Source organism: Scylla paramamosain, chromosome 10 (assembly GCF_035594125.1).
Source record: "Scylla paramamosain isolate STU-SP2022 chromosome 10, ASM3559412v1, whole genome shotgun sequence".
Taxonomy (NCBI): domain Eukaryota; kingdom Metazoa; phylum Arthropoda; class Malacostraca; order Decapoda; family Portunidae; genus Scylla; species Scylla paramamosain.
Genome location: NC_087160.1, coordinates 5,285,001 through 5,306,057, shown reverse-complemented (window position 1 = coordinate 5,306,057; position 21,057 = coordinate 5,285,001). Strand labels below are relative to the sequence as shown.

At 38.2% G+C, this 21,057-nt stretch overlaps 2 protein-coding genes across 5 annotated transcripts in view; both read left to right on the top strand.

Annotated features, from left to right (window-relative positions):
* LOC135104140 (uncharacterized) lies at nucleotides 1-5,485 on the top strand. Of its 2 annotated transcripts, none has more exons than XM_064011178.1 (3): nucleotides 1-170; nucleotides 2,070-2,214; nucleotides 5,163-5,485. In XM_064011178.1, exons 2-3 carry the CDS (start codon nucleotides 2,089-2,091, stop codon nucleotides 5,346-5,348), a joined length of 312 nt encoding a protein of 103 aa, XP_063867248.1. In that variant the 5' UTR covers nucleotides 1-170; nucleotides 2,070-2,088; the 3' UTR covers nucleotides 5,349-5,485. The 2 variants fall into 2 exon arrangements, with proteins under 2 accessions (XP_063867248.1, XP_063867247.1); XM_064011177.1 differs by lacking the exon at nucleotides 1-170 and adding an exon at nucleotides 183-339.
* A 3,546-nt stretch (nucleotides 5,486-9,031) lies between these two features.
* The window catches only part of LOC135104139 (uncharacterized), a 12,295-nt gene continuing 269 nt past the window's right edge, over nucleotides 9,032-21,057 (top strand). Inside the window, exons 1-7 of one of the 3 annotated variants that reach the window (XM_064011176.1) lie at nucleotides 10,654-10,799; nucleotides 11,622-11,779; nucleotides 13,239-13,360; nucleotides 14,606-14,718; nucleotides 15,632-15,718; nucleotides 19,100-19,201; nucleotides 19,365-21,057. The exon at nucleotides 19,365-21,057 is cut by the window's right edge and continues 269 nt beyond it. In XM_064011176.1, the coding sequence (XP_063867246.1) occupies nucleotides 14,639-14,718; nucleotides 15,632-15,718; nucleotides 19,100-19,201; nucleotides 19,365-19,479 (384 nt within the window). In that variant the 5' untranslated portion in view covers nucleotides 10,654-10,799; nucleotides 11,622-11,779; nucleotides 13,239-13,360; nucleotides 14,606-14,638 and the 3' untranslated portion in view covers nucleotides 19,480-21,057. Of the gene's footprint in view, nucleotides 9,178-10,653; nucleotides 10,800-11,621; nucleotides 11,780-13,238; nucleotides 13,361-14,605; nucleotides 14,719-15,631; nucleotides 15,719-19,099; nucleotides 19,202-19,364 lie in introns of those variants that run through there. The other 2 variants (XM_064011175.1, XM_064011174.1) reach the window with 2 other exon arrangements.

Sequence of the window (21,057 nt, the reverse complement as noted above, 5' to 3'; positions counted from 1 at the left end):
CCCCTTCCCTCGCCTATTTGCCATCATGGCGGATGTGCGTCACAACTCCACTGGCACCCGCAGCCTCCTGGCCAGGCTGGCGGGACGACAATTCATGTGAGCAAGAAAAGCAGCCGTGCATTGAAGGGATAGCAGCAGGCCAGTGACATCTGCTCTGTGTAGATATACAGGTGTGCTACAGCCGCGTCCCATAGGAGTTTCGTAATGCAGGAGGGGAAAAAGGCGTTAAACGTCTGGCAGTGGTGGCATGAAAGCGGTCTTGCTATGTAATATTCCCGCCAGTGCCTCCGTCGTGAGTGTGAGAAGTGGCTTATCCCTGCACAGTGCCACAGCTACGTGGTAAGTGAACCGTCGGTCTCAGTCCACTGTGGGCAGGTATTGTTTGCCGTGTATTGCTTCCTACCCTGTGATGTGCGTTTTGATCTATGGGTAGACTTTTGTGTCAGTCTAAAATTGTATTCTGCATCTTTTTATCCATGTCAAGATATGTCAGTCAGATTTGTCTGGCAAGTAATACAACAGTTTCTCTGTGTATATTGGTGTTTTCCAGAGTAGGGTCAGCACACGGCCTGCCAAGCTAATCATCTTTGTGTGTTGCATGACATTACGTATACCTGCGCAACTTGGGCAAGGTAAACTGCCAAGGCAATGGTCATTAGTGCCTCTAAACACACAGGCGCCTGCCACGAGTTTTAACCGTCACACACTGGAAGGACATCAAGCTTACTGGATCACTGCTTCAGTCTACATTTTGATGTCTGATTCTGATTTTTTTACTCCATGTCACGGCCACTACAGCAAGGGTACACCGCCGCTGATGAAGAGCTACAGAGAGGTCCTCTGCCCGCCACACACAACGCTCGCTACCTTCGTCCATTTGTCATCATCCCACGCACACTGTAAATTTTTAACATAGCTCGTCCTGTCCGGCCACTATCTCCCATCATGACCATACTCACCATGCATCCTGCTCATCCATCACACCTCTCGCCCACCACACAAGCCCACCTTCAGACACTCTCTGCAAGCCCCCACGATAACGTTCCCTAATCTCATGAACACGTGGTTGGCCACATTTAAAGAGCCCAGTATACTTATAACTCACAGCAGGGATTAACTCAGCATATACTAGGAACTGACAAAATAAATCTTCCAGGAGAAAGTATTTCTGGAATGAGGAAGGAAGTATCGAGGAAGGGAGAGGAGGAGGAGGAGAGGAGAGGGAGAGTGGTGGTGCGGGGCCCAGTTTTAAAGCTGAGAGACGAGGTAACTGTGTTTTGCTCCACACTGCTCTAAAATTACCTGTCTACAGAATCAATGCTCTCTCTCTCTCTCTCTCTCTCTCTCTCTCTCTCTCTCTCTCTCTCTCTCTCTCTCTCTCTCTCTCTCTCCATTGGATGCAGCAGTTCTTCGTTAACACATGCACAAAAAAAAAAAAAAAAAAAAAAAATATATATATATATATATATATATATATATATATATATATATATATATATATATATATATATATATATATATATATGTAAGCTAAACAGTGTATCTTGCGTCATAACTATGTGTTGCAGTCACAATAGACTTGACTACTTGCAACACAGGTAGTCATCAAGCAAAGCTAATAGCATGTTGGGCTCTATAAATAAAAAAAAAATATATGTATTTCTTTAAAAATAGATTGAGTAAAGAAGACCAGTACAAAGTTCCCACACACACACACACACACACACACACACACACCGAAATGGATGGCGCGGTGTGTGGCACTGTCCTCTTTAATCAGGGTTCTTAAATTTGGAACACGGGATAAAAATACAGTCACGTGGTTGTCTGGCAAGTCCACATGTATTGAGACCATCACGGCTCAGCAGGTGCACGTGCAGGGCTGGTGTTGCAGAAGTATAGGGACAAGAGGGTGCATGCAGGAAGGGAAACAACAAGACTAGTAAGAATGTGCTCTGGAAAATGATGTCGTTTGATATGTTGTTTTTATGATAGAGTGTGTGTATTACAATATAGAGTGTGTGTATTACAATATATTTACGTTTGGTGACGATGCATGTGTGTTGTAGGTATTGATTCGTGAGGGCGATGCTGCGAGTGTTGACGGTGATGGTGGTGGCGGCGGCGAGCGGGATGCTGGCGGTGATGGTGGTGGACGCCAAGCCTACCAAGGGCCCGCACTTCGACTCTTCCATCAAGGACTTCGACAACGAGGTACCTTTCGGGACACACAGGACTATATTTAGAGACGCTTTCCCCTCACCACGACTAATTTTCAAAGGCCACAGAGATGATTAGCGGGGTTCTCAAGGGTGTTTCTCTGTTGATAATGTAGAAATATTGTTAATATGTCGCTAAAACAGTAAAAACTCCTTAAAAACCTAGAGCCTTTTGAACGTGGTGGAAATGCGGCGTAGAGATGTTTCAGAATGAAGCACACACACACACACACACACACACACACACACACACACACACACACACACACACACACACACACACACACACTGACACACAGTTTTTTCCTTCTTTCTTTCCTTTCTTTCTTTTTTTCTGTTCCTTCTTCTCTTCCTCGTTTAATGAGATCTGGAGGTTATACAGGAGCCAGAAAAAAAAAAAAACAAGAATAAATTAAGTGAGCGAAGACCAAGAATCCCAAGAAGACACATCAGGGAGCTGACAGCGGGGATTATGACGTCACAGATTCAGGACTGTGACGTCATGAGTCAGGCGGACATATTGAACCCTGGGCCTGGCACTGGTGACGTCACGCTGACTGGCAGGAATCTAGGACTTCATTACCCTCATGACCGCATTCTCAAACGATTCTGTGTCTTATCTTGATTGCTGCTAACAGGCTCTAGTGGAAGTTACTGGGAGCTTCGAGGATGCTTTCATGATGCTTATGATAATTTAACGAGAAGATAGTGTTTTCATGCACCCTTTGATAGTTTAACGAAGAATCTGCAGCATCAGGAGGGAAAAGATAGTGTTTTCTTTATTCTTGTGATAGCTAAACGAGGAATCTGGACCATTATTAGGGAAAAGATAGTGTTTTCATTATTCTTGTGATAGTTTAACGAGGAATCTGGACCATTATTAGGGAAAAGATAGTGTTTTCATTATTCTTGTGATAGTTTAACGAGGTATCTGGACCATTATTATGGAAAAGATAGTGTTTTCATGATACCTGTGATAGTTTAACGAGGAATCTGCTGCATCATTAGGGAAAGACATTGTTGTCATTATGCTTGTGATATTTAATGAAGCATCTGCAACATTACGGGGGTAAAGACGCTATTTTCATGATGCTTGTAATAGTTTAACGAGGGATCTGAGGCATCATTAGGGAAAAGATATTTATGAGAACCTGACAAATTTTCTCTGTACCTTTGGAAATAGTTGTATTTAGAGAATAAAGCTTCTCGAAACACAGACTATGGAAATGACGATGCAGCTCTTCATGACCCATTCACTACCACAATTTTCGAACTTCATGCAATCACCAGCAATTAGTCAGAATTGAGTAATTAAACTTATAATTGCAGTGAATGTGTCTAAAAATGTCTTTTAACTCCTTCATTACATTAAAAAATCATAAACTCAATATAATTTTCTAGTGATATAAAGAATTAAATTGATGGCGTGGCACTGAACAGATTAAGATACTCCATCCTCATTCAGTAATGCATGTACACGATCTCCTTCTTCTTCTTTTCTTCTTTTCTTCTTTTTCTTCTTCTTCTTCTTCTTCTTCTTCTTCTTCTTCTTCTTCTTCTTCTTCTTCTTCTTCTTCCTTCTCCTCTTCTTCGTTGTCTTAATCCGTAGTGGGATCGACCGCTTTTACATTGTTGTCGGTAGTACTGTATCTCCCATCCTCTGCCTCTTTTTCATCCAGGATCAGCTGCATCTCCCTGATGATGAACGGCATTTCTAATCCAAACCTAATATCTTTTAATAACTGCATAACCTTCTAGTATTCGCAGACTTTACGATCGGGGCGAAAAACGGGACAAGCAAAGCAGTGTGATGCAAGTGTTGTGGCGGAACAGTTTTGAGGTCTCTTTAAAATTAACTCTGACTTTATGTAGTCTACATTTACTTCCAGACCGCAGTGCACTCAGTAACTGAATAACTAGCCACACTTGCCTTCGCTGTGTTTAGCATATTGCCTCTATTGTCCTCTGATCTGCTTGACAGTTAACCTAAGACTTTACACCAAAGGACCCTAAGACTTCACACCAAAGGGAAGACGATGTGTTTTACTGTACTCGGTTTGTGAACACGACTGTAGTACATATTGCGTCTACTTGGAAGTTAGGGAAGTAAAGATGATGTCCTTAAGAAAAACCCTTCACCATTACGAGGTCGAGAAGCTGATCAGCTGATTGGAGGAAGAGCTTGTTAGCCTACTGATTGCGAGTAACAATATGACACATCTGATTTTAGTAAAGCCACACAATGTAACAGGAAAAAAATAAGACTATAGACACTAATTGGCTTGAACTACTTGGTCACTCCTTCTGTTGTCAGCAATGGCTTATGGAATAATACTCTAAGCTTTCAGGGCCAATTCTGTAAGTTGAGGAGAATCCATGGCAAAGGGTGAAATGAAGGACACTACACGCCGTCGCCTGGATACCCGGGCCGCTACTCTTAACAGCTCTGCTCTCTCATCATGTCTATTTTCAAAGACCACAGAGATGATTAGCCGGGTGCGTTTTCCCTTTGATGATGTAGACACTTGTTAAGCCATCACTGCAAACATGGAAACGTCCCTGGAAGCCTCACTAACTGCAAACTGTTCAATGAGGCGCCGAGGTGAGACGCTGAAGTATTTGAGAATGCACACCCTTTATAGTATGTGATAAGAGTGCGTAAGCTAGGCCCCAGAAAGATGACTGAGTGTTTATTAGTAAGTTTATTTTAAGTGTGCGAGTATTTCCCTGCTCTTTTCTTTTATCCTGACCTTGTTGGAACTGTACTATTACCACTATTTATCTCTCTCTCTCTCTCTCTCTCTCTCTCTCTCTCTCTCTCTCTCTCTCTCTCTCTCTCTCTCTCTCTCTCTGTCACATGCCAACTATCATCTCTGTAGCTCTGTCACATGCCCACTACCATCTTTGCAGCGGGTACCCTTAGTATCGTATTTTGTGCCCTAGCGGACGTGTTGGACGGGCGAGGTGTGCAAGATGGAGTTCCAGTCGGAATTCCGGTGTCGGTGTCCCCACTGGTCCTGGTGCCGCAGCCCGGGCCGCTACTACCACGCCTACTGCTCCATGTCCGCCCTGGGCTACATTTGGGTGCAGCAAGGAGGGCCGCTACCCGAGGACGCCCTGTATGAGTAGTAAGGGCTTGCGTCTCCCAGCTGACTGACTAATAAATATGCTGCATGGACTGTGTTCCTCAAGCATCGTTGTCATGTACATAGTTTGCTCTCGCATATCAAGTTGTTACATTAAGAATTAAACATCTTGTAATCTCTCGACTTGTTCCTCTCTAGACTGTGCGCCTTTGTGAAAGAATTTTTTTGGACTTGGGTCACGGTTTTTTTCAATAAAGTTCAAAAGTCTATTTTCATGGGTTTGGAAATGTTTTCTAGTACCAACTCCGGGGTACTGATGTATGATGTGGCTCATGCTCCCTTAGGAAAATTGGTGAGGCACACACACACACGCACACAATGAAGATGCCAGACCCTGTAGGAGGATGTGAAAGGCAGGTTTAAAATTAAATTACCTGGAGAAGCGTCGCGAACACTTCTTGAAAGAAATTTAGTCATGGGCGGGAGGGAATACAGAAACAGGCAGGATGTTCTGGAGTTTGCCAGTAAAAGGGATGAAAGATTGAGAATACTGGTTGACTCTTGCATTAGGGAGGTGGACAAAATAGGAATGAAACCAGAAAGACTTGAGCAGCGAGGCTGCGGGAGAGGGAATAGCATGCAGTTAGCAATGTCAGAAGAGCAATTAGAGTGAACATGGCGATAGAAGATAACAATAGATGCAACTTTGCAACGAAGAGAGAGACAATATGAAGAAATTAGAGACAATCACCTTAATCTTTCATACTTCCTTTTCTCCCACCTTAGTAGTTAGCATTATATTGATTAGGCAAAATGAAAAGGCTGGTTACGTGTAGTCAGGTGCAGAAAGACCGTGGCAGCATTGTGTAAACTTCCACACTTTCTTTCCTTCCTCCTTAGTAAAATGGCGATGCATTTCCAAGTGAAAGTGAGCAACGCAGGCCCGTATTCATACACGTTCAGGGCTCTTATAACAATTATTTGCAAAAGCGACAGAGATTAATATTTTGGCATGAAAGGTAAATCACGGGAATATACTCAGCAATCAGGTTGTTTGTGCTGAGTCACTAAGGAGTTTTAAAAAGATTAGACAACATTATAAGTAGGAATGATACATGGATGTACGCACGTACGTATGTGTGTCTTTTACAGGGATTGCCACGGGCAGGTCTGCCGGCTTTTAGCAGTTCTTGTGTTTTCATGTTCTTATGACAACAACATCATCTACTGCTACACTGATACTATTTCAACTACTTTTTTTAATGGAAAAGGGTCACTGGCCAAGGGCAATAAGAATAAAGAAACGGCCCACTGGAGTGCCAGTTCCCAAAGTGAAGTCAAATGGGATAATCTAGAACTAGAGCCTGTTAAAGTTGTGAAGAATACCAATACCATTTATAATATATAACATGCAATACCAGTGCCATCCAGTCTGCCACATATCCCTCACTCATTTATCAAATTTTCATACATGTTATTTATTTTTATTTTACTGCACATGAGTGTAATTATATACTAATAACTTCTTCTTTTTTCTGGACAATCATTGTAGAGTACATCTGCAGTCATACGTTTTATGAAAATCTGCACACCTTTATACTCTTCCATGCCACCATTCACTTCCCTTCCTAACCCCTTCAGTCTCTTATGCAGTGCCATCCTTCATCACCATCGTCTCACTCTTTCATTCTATCATACATTCCATCTTATAATATTTTCCTTCCTTCTCTTTTTTCTAACTCTCTCACTCTCAACATTTCCATCACACTGAACTATCTTAAATCATCTGATAAAAAATGTTACTTCTCACTCATCCATCCATCACTCCTGCTCTCTTCAAACGCTGCTACTAAATATGACTACTACACACTGTGTCAAAACACCATCATGCTGAAATTCTCAAAGCACAAAGTGACGCAAGCCAGTTATGATGAGGAAGGCGGTGCCTGCAGGCACCCTCACCTTAGGCCATAATTCCTTCCAGTAAGAAAGTTACCGGTTGTATTCTAGAATGCCATGTGAATAACAATTCAAGGTAAGTAGAGAGCATGACTTCAAGTGAAAATAAACATGTAACCACTCCCTAGATGTCGAAACTTTTTTTTTTTAGTTTTCTTTGATAAACAAATTACTAGAAAAGGGATAAAACCAATATTTTGATCATTCCACTCCTCAGTTATGGATAAATAATCACAAATTATACTTTCAAATAAAAATCTTCCAATTAAAGAGGAATAAAATTTATATAATATTTAGATGATCAATCATTTAAATATTCTATGAGGAATATTTGGTAAGTTCTTCATTGCCGCAAATCACTGAATAACTTTTTTTTTACAGATGTGTATTGCAATATGCAACATTCTAACAATCAAGAAATGCGACAATGCTCTCTTTAAAGGTGCATCTACAGAAAGAAATGTTTGACAAGGACAACGTTTGGCTTCCAAAAATTCGTATATTTTCAAATATTACAACTGACTTTCTTGTAAGACTATGAACAATATTTACTGCACATAAATATAATTAAATGACTGTTACATTTTTTTCCTAGATATAAATGAAAGCTAGAGTAAAATGATACTCAAACTTTGTTATTTAGTGGCGCACTAAGGGGAAATCTTGGACTGTGACGGAGCGCCAAACCTGTAGTCAGTGCAGTACAGGCCCGCTAAAAGAAGACACACCATACCTAGAAAAGTTGGGCGGAGCACTTTGGTAATAGTCGCGGCGCACAGTTTGCGAATCACTGCAGTCAAAATGTACTACAATGAGAAGTTCCCTCACTGCTATTCCCTCCCCTCAAGACACACGCTCTGCTCTCTCACCGCGATTATTGTCAAAGATGATTAGCCGGGTTCCCAAAAGTGCTTTTCGTGTTAATAAGGTAGAAATCTCGATAATCTGTCACTAGAATCATAAAAAAAAATTTTTTAAATCCTTAAAATCTGTGTCACTTCAACTAAACTTACTAGAGCTTTCTGAAAGTAATCGAAGTGCTGCCACAAATGTTTCACAATATGGTCCACAGACTGCCGGACACACACACACACACACACACACACACACACACACACACACACAGGACGTAATATAATGCAGCGTTTGTTATACTGTTTTATTTTCCCTCAGTTGTAAACCAAGAAGAATATGAAAGGCTGACACACAGCGAAGAAGTGTAGGTGCGTCATGCACAGGTTGAGTCTGTATGAGCTACAGAGTGAGGCTTCCCGTCCGGCAAAATGAGTAAAAAAAAATAAATTAAATGAAAATAAATAGATAAATATAGAAAAATCAAGTGAATAGATAGATAAATGAGTAAATGAATAAAAAAAATAAATAAATAAACCATAACGATACCAGTGTCGCCATGACGAAGCGAATTTCACGATAACGAAGCGAATTTCAGGATAACGAAGCAATTTTCACGATAACGAAGCGGGAATCACCATAACGAAGCGAGTTTCAGGATAACGAAGCGACTTCACGATAACGAGGCGGGAATCACCATAACGAAGCGAGTTTCACGATAAAGAAACGGATTTCACGATAACGAAGCGGGAATCACCATAACGAAGCGAGCTTCACGATAACGAAGCGGGAATCGCTATAACGAAGCGGATTTCACGATAACGAAGCGAAATTGAAGAAAGTTTTCCTCGCCAGGGATGAATCCTTTCTCCCCTTAGGAGGAGCCATCGCAAGCCTGCAGGAGTGTGTGAGGACAGTGGCGGTGCAACCCTCCAACCCCTCACACTGAACAAGAGGTCATCAGAAAGAAAATTTCGACAATTCAAGACACTGTCACGGAAGGTGCACTCTTCACCCCAATAGAGGTCCCTCGCACTGCAGTGTCTGGAACATGATGGAGGGCAAGTATTTTCTCCTTTACAGTATGAAACGCGTAATTTTGTTGAACCACTACACACAATTCACCAGACACTGTCATGGAAGGAGGAATCCCTATCCCCCCTTCAGGACCCCTCTGGTGGCAGTATCTGGTGGATGGTGCGTAGTGTTCCCTTGTTAACGATGGCCTCTTGTTAGCTGGTGTGAGGGACTGGAAATGGACGATCATATTTGAATGGGGAGTTAAAGGAGGAGCGGGACTTGCTGCCCGATACCCACCCTGGGGCCCAGGATGGAACAAGACAGTTATCCCCCCCCCTCCCTTCTCCAGCACGCTCCCCCTGTCCTCCACGGGCCGGAAGAAATATTTATATCAAAGTTTCCGAAACGACATTTAAATTTCCATTGAACAATAGATCATCGTCAGTACATGAAAAATAAGTTTTTTTGACGCGTGTGAAAAAATCGGTTCATTAGTAAGGTGAAGGGAGAGGACCTTTCAGGCTACCTCGGAGTGCCCTGCGTGAACTTATGTCTCCCATAATGTCAATTATTTATTTAGGGTATTGACTTCAGCTTGTGTGCAGGGCGTATTTGAGGCAAGTTGGTAAGATATAAAACTTGAACGATATTTTATGTGATTTTTAGATACAGTCATCGCATAACACTTACCTACTCATAACTCGCTGGAATTGACAGGAAGCAGGGCAACCCAAGGATGAGACTATTTTATCCTTGGGGCATCCCCCCCAGCATCACCATCACCTCTCTCTCTCTCAAGTTACAACCTCAGCCACAAAACCAAATATATAAAATTATAAAACTATCTCTTGATTCACGCAGTGCCATTAAAAACATGCATGATTTTATGGAAAATAGTATGTATGCTATATAAGCACAAGGTATATAGTAAAGTGGACACATATCTACGGCCAAGAAACAAATGGAGGGGGAGAACTTACAAATAAGCAGGTGAAGCTTGATAAACAGCGATATTTGACTCATCTGTGACGTCTCCCCTGCACTGAGGCTGGGAGGATGTTGTGAGATTGTGATACGTGCAAAACATTGTGAGGGGATGAGGGAGAGGGGACATCGTCGTGAGATGATGAGAGAGAGGGAACATGGACGTGACATGATGAGGAACGAGGTAGTTAAAAACTATGGCGCAATAACATCGTTGTGATGCGATGAAGGAGAGGGATAAATATATTTATTTTTCGTTTTATTTTATCTTATTGGATATTTTGTAGTGCAAGACTAATTTAACAATAGTTTTGAGAGAGAGAGATAGAGAGAGAGAGAGAGAGAGAGAGAGAGAGAGAGAGAGAAAGAGAGAGAGAGACCCTGTTACAAGTTGGTAAATTAATTTCTTATACGGCTTTTTTTCTTTTTTACGTGTCAAAGATATCAGCCAAGGACGCACACATAAATAAATGATAACAATAATAGACATTCCTGTCATAACAAAGGGCTACTTAACTTGGATATGCTAGCGAAATTTAAGTTCGAATCTAGCGAGACCTGAAATATTTAGATGGCAACACTGGCCCATTCTTCCTTAATGTAAACAGAGGGTGGTGTGTGTTGTGGTCTGAAGGCAGTGCGGGGGTGGTGCGCATTCCGGAGGGTTTTCAGAGGGCAGGTAGGTTGAAGGTGTATATTGTGTGTATGTACTAATACTGCAAGTGTGTATTTACTGTGGGACAACGCACACGTTTCTCTAGACCTGCCCACACTTCTGTGATCAGCCACTCTTGTTGGCTTTGGTCATGAGCTACTACGAGTATGTGTGTGTATGGTAAACTGATCCTTGTTTCATTCACACATTATTACGAACAGTTCCCCGATAATGAATTAAAACCTTTAGAGGAATTGTGGGTACCTCATCATTCTCATTGAATTCCTGCAAGTAAGGGTGGATACAAAAGTACTTCAGGTAGTTAGGTCTTACGTATGGGGACAGTTGTATATTGTGCAGTTTATTGTATAAAATGTATTGTTAGATTAAAATGTTGGCAAATTTTTACTTATCATAATACACTAATATAAATAGCAGACTTTTCTTGAAATTTGTATTTGTTTCTGAATATTTTGAGGCTTATTTTCATGGGAAATCCATGTGTTCTTAGACATCTTCATGTCTAGCAACAAGTTAGGGGATTCATGGGAATGTGGAGTTTGTGAGTGAGAAAGTTGAAATACAGTTGCTTACAATATCCTACATGCTCATTAATAGTGTCTGGCCTGCATTGTAACAATCTCTTGACTTCCTTGTAAAAATCTTAAAAGAGCTTAATAAAAATCTATCTACCATATAACAATTTCCCATCTGCCATGTAAAAATCACCTAGCTGCCTTGTGGAAAAATCTCATAGCTGCTCTGGAACAAGAAGTTTCTTAGTTATTAGAAGTAGGCTCTTCAAACTCACTTTTATCCTTCTTGTAATATATTTATGGATTTCAGGGTGAAGGTTCAAAATGAAGGTTCCATACAACATTTTGTTTTCTGCAACACTTTTTGTGTGTGTAATGGCAAAGGAGGATCTGGACTTTGTGGACATGGAACCCGCAGATAATGAGGCAGCCCTTAAGTGTGATGCTTGCAGAATTGTCACACAGAAGGTGTGTATATACCTGTTTGTTGTGTACAGTCTATTATTTTTACTGTATTACCTTGCTAGTTTATTGCACACTGATACAAAAGTATATGGTGACATTAATGTGGAAAGGATGCTTGTGCTACACTAGTCAACCAGCATAATATTAGCTCTAACCAATGTGTTAATTTTTTTGTATGTTCCATAATTATTTATATCTTCCTGTAAATATTGTCAAAGAGAAGGATTTCTCTCTCTCTCTCTCTCTCTCTCTCTCTCTCTCTCTCTCTCTCTCTCTCTCTCTCTCTCTCTCTCTCTCTCTCTCTCTCTTCAGTGACTTACAAGCTTAAGGACTTGTTGGGATCACTTAGATATATATATATATATATATATATATATATATATATATATATATATATATATATATATATATATATATATATATATATATATATATATATATATATATATATATATATATATATATATATATATATATATATATATATATATATATATCAATTCAAATATGTCTTGTAACCCCATTGTAAAGTTTTGGTTGTTTGTTTGTTTTTGGTTAATTCAAGTAAAATACTTTGATGATGAGCTAATTGTGCATCACTGGCAGAAGGTAACCTCATGATAAAATATCACTTCCTCATTGAACAAACATCTAATTATGAACATGTGCACTATTTCCTTGACTTGCAGTGAAGTAAGAGCCAGGCTGTAAAACTTTTGATGTGATATAGACCATTATAAATCTCTTTATGCAATCTCTTGGTCTGCATACATACATTCACACAAAGGAGACCTTTTCTATCTAAGAAAACCACACACGTGCAGGAAGGCAATATTACAAGCCTTTCACTCCTGTTGGGTTACAAGGCTACAACTCCTCTGCTTTTGTCCTGTACCTATTTTTGCAAGGTGAACAGAGACTGCATCGTGAGAGGATGCAAACCCAAATTGTCTCCATCCAGGGACTGAAATCTTGAACTTGTCAGTTATGAGCCAAGCATGTCAATCTGTGCACTAACAGGTTGTAGTGATTTAGTCACAACAAATTTAGAAAACTGAAATCTGTATATGGACTTGCATCAGATTGATAGCTTAAGATGGAAAAATGAAACAGTTGCTGAGCTCACACTTTGCAACATGACTTTTTATTTATTTATTTTTATTTTATTTTATTTATTTTTACTGATGTATGTGTGTCTGGACATAATACTACTGCTGATCATGTGTTGCATTCATTTGTACTCTGGGTCCTGCATTGCATTTCCAGCTTTTCTCTCTTTGTTGAGATGCTTCTGTTTCTTCCCAGCTTTGTTCAAGAGCTTCTGTGCTGTAATTTCATAGCCTCAACTGCCTTAGCTCATGTGACCAGCAGTGTGTCAAGTGTCAAGTACTACATGATGGAAAGAAATGTTAGAGTCAAGTATTGTGATAGTGCAAGAAGAATATGTTTTTCTTCCTTAAAGATTGTGTGAGCTCAGTAGCTGTGAAGATGAAGAACATGTGTTAAGATGGCAGCTGGTTGGTGGCAGCATAGCAGCAGCACATCTGTGAGGTAACAAGACATCAGCTGGGGAAGTTTACAGCTGTAAGTGTGAGTGACATGTGTTGTGGTGACAGTGACAGCAGTGACAGGTGTAATAATAAAGCACATGTGACAGCTGTGGAGGGCATACATGTGGTCTGTTAATTGCTTCCTTTCTATTGACATTCATGTTGAAATCACTTAATCAAAATCAAGGTGAATTTTTTAAGAGGGCTTTGTATTCAGTATATTATGTTAAATATGAATGCAGTTACCAGGACTAAATTACATACTGGGAAACTGACATAATCTTCATCTTAGTCCAGCTTTCATGGTTTGCATAGTACTTACACTTACTAAAATAGTGTGTGTGTGTGTGTGTGTGTGTGTGTGTGTGTGTGTGTGTGTGTGTGTGTGTGTGTGTGTGTGTGTGTGTACTCATCTTAGGTTACAAGTTTGATTTGTGCCACTCATAACCTGAAACATATTTCCCTCAGGCAATAATGAAAATTCTGTTAATCCATTCCACATTTCCAAATATATTAAGGTAATAAGCACATGATCTTTTATGCTTAATGAAAGCAACTAACAATGCTAAATTATGTAAAAGTTAAATAAAGTAAACAGTAAAGGTGAATAAGCCTCGAAAGCTCAACAATATATATGTACTCCTCAATCATATTTTCCTTTGATCTCCATATTAGTTTATATGGTAATTATGGCCTTCTTCATCTTATTAACATCGTCCTCAGTAGCTAGCTTCTGGGTGATATTGTGGCTTACATAAATAGAATGAACTTTCCATAAAGAACACACTGAACATCACAGATGAACAAGGACGTGATTGTGTGGCTATTCTGTCTACAAGAGCACAATGGTGACATTGAGCAAGTCTGGCCAGGCATGTCTTTGTTTACTGCCTTTGTCTGATGGAAAACAAAGGTTGAGACCACTTTCTGTTCAAACAAGTGCTCATAACTCAAGTCTTCATTCATATATATATATATATATATATATATATATATATATATATATATATATATATATATATATATATATATATATATGGGACCTCTTGGTTATTGGTTGGGCACTAAATCATCTAAAGATATGGGTATTAAGTTTTATCACCATATTCTTGTTATATTGTATGCATATTACTAATAATGTAAGCATTATATATATATATATATATATATATATATATATATATATATATATATATATATATATATATATATATATATATATATATATATATATATATATATATATATATATATATATATATATATTTATAAATTGCAGTTTGCTGAAGCTTTCTTTGAGCTTAAAGAGGAAATGACAACTACCAAACAAACACCTCATGACGATGACATTATTAATGCTGCAGAGAGTGTGTGTGATGATACCTGGAATGGGTAAGTATGACCTTTGAGATTTTATTGGATGTTCCTTTACAATTCTAGCAGTGCAAGAAAACTTATTTCAATATTATAGTACAGTTCAATTTTAGAAACAATTACAGGAGGCTTTAATGCTATTGACACTGCCCAAACCACAGGTGCTTGCTCCTTACATTACTTGAGGAAATACAGATGTAAAAGGTCGTGATGGTTACTAATGACTTATAACATTGGAATAAATTTTATTGTGTGACAAATTTTAGAAGAATTTTTAGCCTTGTTTAATGACAACCTACAGTGTTGTGGTAATGTAATGTGTAAGTTTCCTTTATCTGCTGTTATTTCTCTGTGCTCTCTTTTCATGGTCAATAAAAATGTTTGAAATCTTAAAATATTTTAAAAAGAGCCAACCAAAAGTGTTTGAATCCTTTGCCAGCTGAAAACAGTATATGACTATTTCCTTTCATGCAGTAACCTTTGTTATTGTGATACAGAATAGGTATAGACATAGATTAAGGACATTGCTGTTTAGCAGGAGTGAAATACATGTAACAAAGTCCTTGCATTTGTTTTATGTATATATATATATATATATATATATATATATATATATATATATATATATATATATATATATATATATATATATATATATATATATATATATATATATATGATTAGAGTTTGTGTAGATCCTCAAATCTTAAACATGGGATAAAATAAGGATTATAGAATAGATGGCTATATGAATGAGATGAAAGATGAAGTAAGAAATGTTGGTGCAGGGCTGAAAGAGAATAGAGTAGGATGGGTGATAGTAGATATCTGTTAGCAGATGACGCTGTCTAATAAGAATGGTGGATCAATTCCATAGGATGTGTGTGAGGGTCATTATATAATTAATCTATGGAGCTCAATATTTTTGCAGATTTGGTGTGACACTTGTGGATGACCGAGAAAAACTCACAGCACTGAGTGGCCTCTCGCATGAAGAGGAATCTGTCTGGTCCCGCAGGTATGTGTGGATCTCTTCATCTGGGTGTTTGGTGTATATTATCATCATAATTTGCATCCTGTATCTTTTGCTGTTGTGACTGAGTTGTTGTATGGATTGTAGGTGGTATTCAGAGGCTGTTGGATTTTTTTTTTTTTTTAATTACTACTATTCATATTTCTCAAATGCCACCATGAAAACTGTTACTTGCACACATCTTAACATCATTCTAAGTCATTAGATGTCACTTTATACTTCTTTAACATTCATGTTCAATAATTAAACTCATGTACAGTTTGTTTGGGACTGCCTGTTTACCACAAAAAATTTTCTTTATTTTCATCAAATCTACACATTTACCAATTTATGCTTATGATCCACCCTTAGTCTTGGAAATGATACAGAACACCACTCAGGGTAATGGGGCAATTTGGAGGCAGAGGTGAAGTGGGCACTGGTATAGGCTAACTTTCTTTCCTTCTGGGGCCATATTAACAAAGATTCTTAACTATAGAAGTTTGACTCAGACCAACTCTTATGCTTAATAAGAGTTGTGCTTAACTGCCCAAGTTGTGCTTAGTCTAGCTTTTAAATTTAAGGCAGGTCTGGAGTCTGCTTAACTTTAAGAGTTATGCTAAGACTAAGTTAACCAAACAAAGATGGTCGACAGTCAAGCCTGACCCCGCCACCTCAAGCCCCATAAGAATATTCTGGATAATCTGAGTGACCCTGAACTGTTGGACATATATAGAATAAGACTGCAGGAGTGTTGTTTGTGACACATTTAGTAGAAGATGCCTTTGAGAGTCCCACAGGAAGGAGTGATGCACTGATACTAGTAATTAAAGTAAGAATTACAGTATTATATAGTCAATGGGAAATGCAGCTTTGCAGTAATAATCACCTTGGACCTCCATGTGTCCTGTTGTTGAAGTGTCTCATTTACCCTCTTAGTAATAGAGCCCTGTTCAACTGAATGAGTGAAGCCCTTCATGCTACATCTTTCCTCATATACTGACTGGACTTGCCATCAGTCCAGATGGGTTTCCTTCATTGGCCTTTTCAGTCTCAGGTGTCATCATCTCCTCCATACTAAAGAAAAGGACTGGAAAGGAGGCACTGCTGAGTGAGAGTGGCAGGACAATGCTGGCTCAAGGACATAAACACTGAGGCAAAATACACACACCTTGCACAGGATCTAATTTGCTTATTAATAAATGCAAATTTATGCTCTCATATCCATACAGAATTGATGATAATTTATAATTTTTTGTTATTCAATCCAAAAAATGTAAAAAAAATTGCATTATTAATTCAAAATTGAGAAATATAAGATTTTACTGTTTTGCTTTTTCACCATTTCATATTGGGACTTAAGAGTTTGGCTCAGCACAACTTTAAGACCACTTAAGAGATAAGCACAAGTCTAAGCAAAAGGCTGAGACAAACTCTGAGAATCTTTGTGAATACAGCCCCTGATGCCTTGATCACTTCCTGGCTGACTTATCTTTCTTGATTGCTTCCTCCACTTTGTCAACAATATTGCTGTTAATCCCATTAATTTCCAGTTGTGATTTGGGCACATGTTTGTTGTTCCAGTTTTTTTTCTGGTGGGATGAACAGTTTCTTTTCTCCTATTTCATCTATCTTCTCCATTTCTTCTCTCTTCCTACTTATTCTACCTTCTTTTTTTTTTTTTACTTATTTTGTCTTTTCTTCTTTCTTCTTACTTATTCTTTTCTTCTTATCTTGTTTCTTCTTATGTAAGTAATATAGTAGTTTATATGGTGTGGGGTCATCACACAGTGGAAATGGTGGGTGACAAAAAGTACACTGAGCAGTCAACTATGGAATGACTCAGTACAGAGATCTCAAACATTAATAAACAAGAATTAAGACCAGTGTCATTTTTTATCACCATCAGTGATATTACATGCCACAGGTGCTGGAAAGCACTCTGTAAGTGGAGTAAAATGCCTTTAACTAAAGAGTACCTTCACTTAAAGTGATGAATATCATAGAACACTTGTAGACACTTGTAGGCAAGTTTAGAATCTTTCAGAATAGTGAGAGAGAGAGAGAGAGAGAGAGAGAGAGAGAGAGAGAGAGAGAGAGAGAGAGAGAGAGAGAGAGAGAGAGAGAGAGAGAGAGATTTTTGTGATTGCAATGTATTGGTGCATTGTTGTGCAAGTGATTTAAGCATTGTGATTGGCTAGGCTCATTTCTCTCCATCCTATAGAATCCTTGAGGCTGAGATGTGTGGGGAACACTTTTGTTTGTGGCTGTAAGTGTGTTCTGTAGTGGCTACCACTCTGTTGGGGAGATTAATTTCATATGTATATTGACAGGTTGATATGTTAAGGTGAGAAATTATAGCATTTTCTCTTCATCATAATATTAAAAACTGTAAGCATCTGATGAAATGTGAAGAAAGTTTACTATGAATTTTCTTGAGGTTAGAAACCAGCATAATATACTTTTGGCTCATCTTCAGATATTACAGGGGAACCTTAGTTCTCAAACTTAATTCATTCCTGAATACCATTTGAAATCCAAAATGTTAGAAAATTTAAACTATTTTCTCCATAGGAATCAATGTAAAATGGATTAATCCATTCCCAGACACCAGTCTACACTGTCTTAGCCGCTTATGACGTACACACCCACAGCCAAGATGGTTGCTTCTCAACATCTCCAGCTCACAAATAATTTATCCAGAAAGGATGTAATGAATGAACTTAGTGACACAGAACTCATCAGAAGATACTGTTTAGACCAATCTAGTGAGGGAACCCTTAAAGAGGGACACAGAGAGGAGCAACCCACTTACCACCAAAATGAAGGTGATCATAACACTTAGACATCTTGCTGCTAGGAAAAGCTTCTGGAAAAATGCAGTTGTGCAGTAGTGATGGCATTGGGGGTCATCAAGAGAGCCAGAAGTGGCTCAGGATTATACCTGAGCACTGAAAACTGTTTGTTTACATCAAGACTTTTCAATAGGATCACATTTACCGTATTTCAAAGATTGAATTACTGTCTTACACTCTGTGTCTCTCCTTCAAATGTATAAAAATGAAGTAGATATGTATAGAAACTGAATTAGTAATGAACGACAGCTTTAGTTATGTCTTTTAATATTTAAAATCAAGTAATTTTGTTCAAGAACCAAATTATAGTACCACAGCCAAAGCAATAACGACTTCAAAATTTTGTTCAAAAACTAAATTGTTCAAAAAGGGAGGCGTTCAGTAACCGAGATTACACTGTATTATTAATATTATTATTTATTTCTTTTCCTAAGCTGACTTTTCATGCAGTGTCATTTATATCAATAGAATTATGATTTTTGTGTCAACAGACAGCATTGTGAATTATTTTGTGAATTATCTCTTCCAAAAGACTGCAAGACATGTGTGATGAACTTTTGGGTGAAGCATCAGATGAAAAGACTCTTTACAACCTGTGGGCAAGTGGCGGCTCCTTAGAGGACCACATGTGCAGGTAATTAGTCTTTACTTTGCTTAGTTTTATTGCATGCCTTAAAATTTAGGCTGAAATGATCATCAAAAAAAATCCAAAATGAAGTGCTTCATGGTTGCTTTATTATCTTTATTTGACTTTTTTTTATTTATTTATTTTTTTATTTGTTTTTTTTTTAATGCAGAGGTGAGAGAACCTTTGGTGCCTGCTCCTCAGATGATTGGGGTCCCTGGCCTGGGGATGATTATGACGATTATGAAGATGCATCTGAGTTTGAAGACATTCATGATGAATTTTAAGTTTCACCTTTAATATAAAGTTAGTATTATTAACATTATATGTTAAGGTTAAATTAGTGTCTAGTAAATATGGACAGGCATTTCAAACTTCTAGATTTTATAAACTGTATTGAATAGTTTCATATTTTACATATTAAATAAGTGTCCACTAACATTATAAATTCAGTACAGTAGAAGCTCTCATCATAGTTTGTATTTTGATGCATCTCTTGACTTCAAATCTGCCAAAAAATTGTGTTATTAAATTGTCAGAAAAGTATTGTCTGAAAAATTGTTTTTGATAGCTATTATGCTTAATTATATGTATTTAATTGAAAAAAATAATATAATAATGCATGGAACATGGGAAGAGATCATACAATGAGATCCCAGTCATGGACCAAAGATCAACTGAGCTAACAAAAATATTACCTGAAAAATTGTATTTGACAGCCAGTATACTTAATTTCAGTGGTTATGTATTTAATTGAATATTTATCTCCTGATGTATGGCATGTGCTACTTCTACATTTAAAAAAAAAGTTATAAATGAATGACAGAAGTACTACAACACTAATGGTGTATCAACAGAATGGCAGAAGCCAGACAGCTGTGTGTTGCTTGGTGCCAAACTAATCTCATTATATGACTTTCAATCACAAATCATTCTATTATATTAGTTCATTAAACAGTATGATCTCTTCAAGTAAATCATTGCTATGAAAAACTGATCCAGTGCCAGTGTTAATTATTAATCTAATCAGCAAGTGACACTATGATTGTAAGAATGGATGGAGGGAAACAGGAAAGGTTATCCCTAGTACTGTATCTGTTTAGCAACTGACACCTTATATATAAAAATGTATATAGATTTGCTTGCCACTACTCTATAGAAACAGGAATTAAAAAATGGATGTAATACTCAGTCTAGTAGTGGTGCATCTCTGTGTATCACACATTGTTGACAGCTTCTTATGTAGCCATTCATTTCACAAAAACTTTCCCATTTCCCTTATCCTGTTATATGATTTTCTGTTAACATTTTTGTTTGTTTCCCATCATCCCTCATTACTGCCTTCACAACACTATCAGATATTTCATTCTCCTCTCCTTTGCAAGCCCAAAATGTTGAATTCACTTCTACTCTATTCTTTACTCATTCAGCTTCACATTAGTTGTTTACTTGCTCTCCCTGCTTCCTTACTACTGTTGCATCCATTTGTATTCCCTTCTAACACTCCTTTCAATTTCCATCTAGAGCTCCTTTAATCCACATGATATGGCAACACACCGAAATAAAGTGAACCAGTTTTCACTTGTCATTGTCTCATGGACTGAGCTCACTTCATCCCCTGTGCTCTAGGAGGTTCTTGGTGTGTGCTGTAGAGCTTTCCTGTATGCAGTATATGACACTACATATTTCTGATATTGGTGTAGAATTAAGCACAGCCAAAGAGAAGATTGGCATTTGAGATAAGTTATATGGGAAATGCATGTGGAGGAGAAAAACCAAGTACTTACAGAAGTAATCTCAAGTTATCCACAGAGTACACATAGAAGAGGGTGACAAAGTACTTACAGTGGGGCATGTAATCTGGC